At 49.2% G+C, this 6495-nt stretch overlaps 1 protein-coding gene across 2 annotated transcripts in view; it reads left to right on the forward strand.

Annotated features, from left to right (window-relative positions):
• Window positions 1-6214, forward strand: part of TBC1D9B (TBC1 domain family, member 9B (with GRAM domain)) — a 41185-nt gene extending 34971 nt beyond the window's left edge. Inside the window, exons 18-22 of one of the 2 annotated variants that reach the window (XM_006874445.1) lie at window positions 460-531; window positions 1050-1100; window positions 2877-2939; window positions 3500-3606; window positions 5504-6214. In XM_006874445.1, coding sequence (XP_006874507.1) covers window positions 460-531; window positions 1050-1100; window positions 2877-2939; window positions 3500-3606; window positions 5504-6214 — 1004 coding nt within the window. The remainder of the gene's footprint in view (window positions 1-459; window positions 532-1049; window positions 1101-2876; window positions 2940-3499; window positions 3607-5503) is intronic. The other variant, XM_006874446.1, reaches the window with a different exon arrangement.
• The last annotated feature ends 281 nt before the right edge of the window (window positions 6215-6495 follow it).

The following is a 6495-nucleotide window of genomic DNA, read 5'->3' on the forward strand; positions in this document are numbered from 1 at the left end:
GTACCCTAAGAGAGGCCCCATCTAGACTGGGTCCTATAGGTAAGACTACACATGGCCACTTCCGCCTACCCTTCCCCACCCCCCAGGTGACCTTAGTTTGCTCTGTCTCTCACACGCACCCTCCCCCATGATCCAAGCACCATGAAACCCACTGTCCCCTACTGTTTCATAGGTCCAGAAGCCCTACTGCCAGTAATACAAGGGGGAAGCCAGCCAGTGTTCCATAACATAAGCACATTGTGCACGACAAATCTGCAAATATGTCTATAGGAGCAGAAAACATCAGGACACAGGGAACCAGGTTCACCTTCTCACCAGCTAAGATCAGTTCTTGCTGTGAGCAATTGTCACACATGATACGTGGCTCATATGCCACGGGGGCTGACAAGTCTTGGCCCTAAACTGGCGAGACACGCTCTGCTTCTCATACACTCACTTTAATTTCTTCTCTTTGCACAGCTCTGAGCCCAGAGGATGCCGAGTCAGCTCTGGAAGCCGCCCGCTATTTCACTGAGGACAGCACCTCTGAAGGTGAGCCAGTTCTCCCACCCCATGCCCTGGGCTGCCCCATCTCCTGGCCCCTAGAGTTAGACCCTGCCTGGAAGGGCTGCAGGCCAGGACCCTGCCCTGAGAGCAAGAGTAGCCTCTCTCCCAGGGTTCCCCCAGGTCTCCTGAGAACTCTCTCCCAGGATGCCCCAACATCTTTCCCTTAGACGGCCCCTCTTCCAGTGTACCCCCACTGTCCCTGAGGCCCCTCCACTGGGGTAATCTCACTACCCCTTAAGACTGTCTCCCAGGGTGTCCCCACTCTCCCTGAGGTACTCTCTTTCCCAGGATGCCCCTACATCTGAGGACTCTCCTGGGGTACCCCCACTTCCCTTGAGGCTCTTTCCAGGGGTGCCCCTGAACCTTCTGAGGCTTCTCTCTATGGGTGCTCTCACTCCCCCTCACAGCTCCACTGTGTTCTCATTCTGTCTCTGTGTCTCTGCCTCCCTGGACCTTGGCCTGCCCTCCCCCACCCTTCTCTCCTCTGCTGTCCTCCCCTCCAGCCTTTCCTCTGGCCTCAGATCTGGATCTTTTCCTGCCATGGGAGGTACAAGGTCAGTCCTGGGGGGAACCAGGGTGCTCCCTGGCACTGGACTTCTCTAGAGCCTCTGGCTTAGCCGCCTGCCACCTTCCCCACGAGGTCAGAAAGCCCTCCAGGACTTCACAGTGAAAAGGACCAGGAACTGGGCTGCCCTTCTGTTCTTGGTGTCTGGTGGGAGTAGTTAGTGGACAAGGACAACATGATGAGGCGTGGCTCAGGCATCAGTTCTTGGCCGCATGCACAACTTATTTTGATGTCATGTTCTTAGGAAAAAATGTGAAACAGAAGGAGCCAGATATGTAGATGCCAGAGGGGAATAGCTGGCAGATGCTTGTCACAGAAAACTTTTTAATGTTCTGTGTAATCTTTTTGGCATCCTGATGTGGCACTGTGGGTTAATGCACTGGACTGAAAAGTCGGTTTAAACCACATAGTCGGTGATTCATGCTCACCAGTCACTTCTTGGAAACCCTGTACAGGGTTGCTGTGGGTCCGAACTGACTCTAAGGCATTTAACAACAACATAATCTTTTTGTTATGGAAAAATGCATACCCTGAATGCCTGTTAGGCCTAAACCCTGTGCTCCACTTAAAGCCCATTGGGAGAATCCAGGAAGAGGGATTTTGATAGTAAAGCTGTGAGGTATGAGGTGTTGTGAACCTATAAAAAATACTGTGCCCCATAATTTCACAAGGAATTGGCCCAATGGGGAAAAATTAAATAGCATGTGTTAAAATATCTGTGACCGCCCTGTGGGTAGTGTCAAAGGCTTACTTGAATTTGAATGTTAAATTTAAAGACTTTGATTTCAAGAGTATTAAAGCCAGAGAAGCAGGTGCAGCTTCTGTTGTACCCAGACCTGAGCAAGTCAGGATGTGACTTGTCCCAGCCACTGCTAGGAGAGTTGAGGGACCGCACAGAGCCTTGTCTTCAGACCTCCTACATGGCCACTTGCAGGTCGAATTGGTAATTAGACTTCCTTTTTTTTTCTGCAGAAACTAAAGAAATCATTGGTTCTTGGACATTTTGTCCGTAACCTGCATCAGCAGCCTATCATTAAACCAGATAGGCTTTTCAAATACTAGCAGGCCACCAGTGGTGGACAGGTTTCAGTGGAGCTTCCAGATCATGACAGACTAGGAAGGAAAAGAAACCTGTACGGTGGCACTTGTCTTCCTTTGAAGCAAAGGCAGTAAAGGTTCAGTGACTTCTTTTAATGTGATCAGGTGAGGACATGGCTGACTCCAGACTTTCAGGTGCCCTGGAGACTAGATGAACCCCTGAAACTATTGCTATGAGGTCATCTTAAATCAAAATACCCCTGAAATCATCTTAAAGCCAGACAATAGGCTAGTTTAACTAGTTTAAAAAAAAAGGTCTGCCTTGAGCATTATGCTTTTTGAGGAACTACCTATATCTGATCAAATTGGCAGCGGCAACTCAAAAGATTAGATGGGAAACTTCTTCAGGGACAGTGAGTTTATATCAATGGAGGGACAAACCCGAAAAGGATGAGAATGACTATCCAACTTGAAGAATGTGATCAGTGTAATTGAATTGTACATGAAGAATCAGATAACGTTGATATGTGTTTTGCTATGTACATTCTCAACAACAAAAGAAAAGGCATGGCCAGGCCTTTGCTGCTGATACTTATGGAGGCAGGCTCCACATGAAGGCCCCCACACCCAGGCCTGGCTCTGCAGGAGAACCACCACAGACCTCTCAGGGAGTCATGACGTAAGAGGAATGTTCTCCATGTTCTTTTTTATTTTTCCGGTGGTCCAGAAGCACTCCCACAGGAAGAGCAAGAGGGAGCTGACAACGAGGACATCCAAGACAAAAGAGGAGGTACAGCCGTACTCCATCTGGTGCTGTCAGGGACCCTAATAGCAGGGCATCCTGCAGAAGAGCCCACCTACCCTGGGAAAGTGGTACCCCCAGTCTGTGGCCCTGAGTGCTGCGCATGTGAAGTGGGTCTGATGCTGGGCTGTGACTGGCCTTGCTCAGCAGCTGCCCACATAGACACAGCTCTCCATCAGCTCCAGGTCATCACTGTGGTTGGCTAGGACACTCCCACTGTCTCCTGCTTTCTGTTGGGACCCTTTAGTTCAGCCAGCATCATCCCTCCCGTATCATGCCCCCAACCAGCCTTCTGAATGATTCTGTGAGGGCAAGTCTGGGCCATCTATGTCAGCTTAGGTCGGACCAGCATCAGTGAAACTCAGGGGAGACCCATGGGCATCTTGGGAGTTTTTCCCCTCACCATATCCTTAAAAGGTTGGGGTGTTTCTTAATAAGGCCTAGGTTACTCCATGCCTGAGAACAGCCAGGTGCGCTTTGTGCCAGCACTGAGCCCTTTTTTCCCTGTTTACAGACAGAGATGAATCTCTTTTTTTCTCATCTCACAGAGGAGAAGGCTACTAGCCCTCAGGACTGTCGGCACTACCTCCGAATGTGGGCCAAGGAGAAGGAGGTTCAGAAGGAGACCATCAAGGACCTCCCCAAGATGAACCAGGTAGAGTTCACAACAGACATTTCTGGAAAATTCCAATCATCACTGGGACCTGACACCTCTCATCTCTCCCCAACACACTCTCAGCCACTTCTGTAGGGTGGGACCCTCTCCCTGACCCCCAGAGCCCTCAGTCCAGGACGGCAGTCAACTGTAATTTGAGAAAGACAACAGGTGTGTTACAGGTGGTGTTTCTCTGGTTACGAAATACTTAGATTTATGGATCCATGAACTAGAGAAGCACAGGAAAAGGGTAGTTTATAAGATTCCCCAGAGCCTGCCCAGGGGTCTACACATGAGGCCCCAGCCCCCCACCTCACCGCCCCCTACAAGAGGAAGGTTGCTGCCCACTTCCTGATCCTGGACTGGAGGCTTAGCATCTATCCAGGATGTCAACAACAGGAAATGGCAGACCCTGGATTTAGACCCCTAACATCCAACCATGGCCTTGGGCCAAGGCCCCACCCTGCATGTGCCATAGGAGGAGGCTGCAACCTGAGCACGCTTCCACCTTCAGGCCTGAAGAGTGGGGTGCCTGTGAAGGAAGGCTCCATACAGACCCAGACTCCACTTCACCCCACCACCCCAGTTTGTGCTGATGGCCCCATAAAGTCTCCTTGAAGGACAAAGCTGAAGTTGCTTCTGATTTAAAATGTTAAAAGCCCAAGGTGATTCTGAAATGCAATGAAGAAGGCCTTGTGGCAACTGTGTTTAAAAAGTCACAATAGAAACAGATCTTTCTCTGCTAACTGAAAGGAGGCAGAAAGGGGGCAAGGCCTCAAATCAGACCACATTCCTGTGTGCAGAAAGAAAGTGGTGGGGAGAGAAAGTCCCTTTTATTTGTTTTTATTGTAGTAAAATCTGTGTAACAAAGTGTTTGCCTCCTCAACTATTTACTTACATACAGTTCAATGGCATAAATCATGTTTACTATGTTGTATGGACCGTCACTGCTGTCTATTTCCCAGTTTTTTCATCATTTTTAGTAAAACCTCAGTGCCCTTTACACAGTAGTTTCCTATTTCCCCCTCCCACCTGCCCTGGTTACCACTGGTAAACTTTGGTCTCGTATTCTTCATATTCTTGATAGTCCATGTAACTGACATCATAGTGTATTTGTCCTTTTGTGTATGACTTATTTTACTCGGCATAATGTCATCAAGATTTACCATATATCATATCATGTATCAGAGTGTCAGACTCCTGGTATGATGCTACAGAATCAGCACTGAACTGTAAACCAAATGGTCAGCAGTTCAAACCCACCAGCTGCTCCTTGGAAACCCTATACAGGGTCACTATGAGTTGGAATTGACTCAGTGGTACCTAACAACAACAAATGAAAGTTTCATTTTTCTTTATGTCTGGATAGTATCCCATTGTATGTATGTACCACCACATTATCTCTATGTAGTTATTTGTTGATAGACACTTAAGTTATTACCACCACCTTTTGGCAGTTGTGAATTGTGCTTCCATGAACACTGGTATACAAATACCTGCTTGCATTCCTGCTTTCACACCTCTTGGTTATAGATACAATTAGAAGTGGAAATACTGGATAATATGGTGATTCTCTGTTAACTTTCTGAGGAATTACCACACAGTAGCTGTACCGTTTTACAATCCCATCAACAATAAATGAGCGTTTCAGTTTTTCCACATCCTCACCAAAACTTGTTTTCTATTTTAAGAAAGTCATTTTAAGGGCTATGTGACACTGGTCAAGTGACTGTCCCACTGTAAGCCTCAGTTTCCTACGTGTGAAATGGGAATGACAGCGGAGAGGTTTGTGGAGGCAAGTAACAAGTCAGTACTGGTTAGAATGAGGGCATCATCAATCTCACTGATAGATATACAGCCTGCCCCATTGCTTACCATTGCTTTTTCTCCTAAAAAGGAGCAGTTTATTGAGCTGTGCAAGACACTCTACAACATGTTCAGTGAAGACCCCATGGAGCAAGACTTGTACCACGCCATTGCCACTGTGGCCAGCCTCCTCCTCCGCATTGGTGAGGTCGGGAAGAAGTTTTCAGTCCGGACAGGCAGGAAATGCAGGGACAGTGCCTACAGCAGGGACCACAATGGAACCACTGTGGAAGAAGAATCCCCAGAGTCTGAGCCCCAGCAGGACCTGGCCCAGGAGCCCCAGCCACCAGCTGCAGGGGACCCCCAGGCCAAAGCTGGTGGAGACACCCACCTTGGGAATGTGTCACAGGAGAGCCAGGTGGTGGGCGAAGGGGGCAGTGGTGAGGGGCAGGGCTCACCCACCCAGCTTCTGTCTGATGATGAAACCAAAGATGACATGTCTATGTCCTCCTACTCAGTAGTCAGCACGGGCTCGCTGCAATGTGAAGACCTTATGGATGACACGGTGCTGGTGGGTGGGGAGGTCAGCAGCCTTGTGGCCACTGCCCGGTGTGAGGGCACCGTTGATGCCGAATGGTGCATCTCCTTTGAGCAGACCCTGGCCTCCATCCTGACAGAGTCCGTGCTGGTGAACTTCTTTGAGAAAAAAGTGGACATTGGACTCAAGATCAAGGACCAAAAAAAGGTGGAAAGGCAGTTCAGCATGTCCAGTGACCATGAGCAGTCTGGGGTTTCCGGCTGACCTCTGTATCGGAGTAGCTCGAACCAGGCTGTGAAGTGGGGGGCTGGCCACTCTTATGTCCTGTTTCCCTCCCTTGCCTCCCCTCTTTCTCTTTTCTCCTTAAAGATGCACCTGTTCAGGTCTCCCCAAAAGCAGCAAGAGTTGTGAATGGAAAGAAGGCTGATGCAGACCCACTTGCCTTAGACAGAGACCCTGCACTGGGTCTCCTGGACCCCTGATGGCAGGCATTTACCCTGAGGCACAGGAGACGTCCTCTCTACCCCAGCTTCCTCTCTGTGCAG

The sequence above is a fragment of the Chrysochloris asiatica genome, unplaced genomic scaffold, assembly GCF_000296735.1.
Source record: "Chrysochloris asiatica unplaced genomic scaffold, ChrAsi1.0 scaffold00279, whole genome shotgun sequence".
NCBI classification, from domain to species: Eukaryota; Metazoa; Chordata; class Mammalia; order Afrosoricida; family Chrysochloridae; genus Chrysochloris; species Chrysochloris asiatica.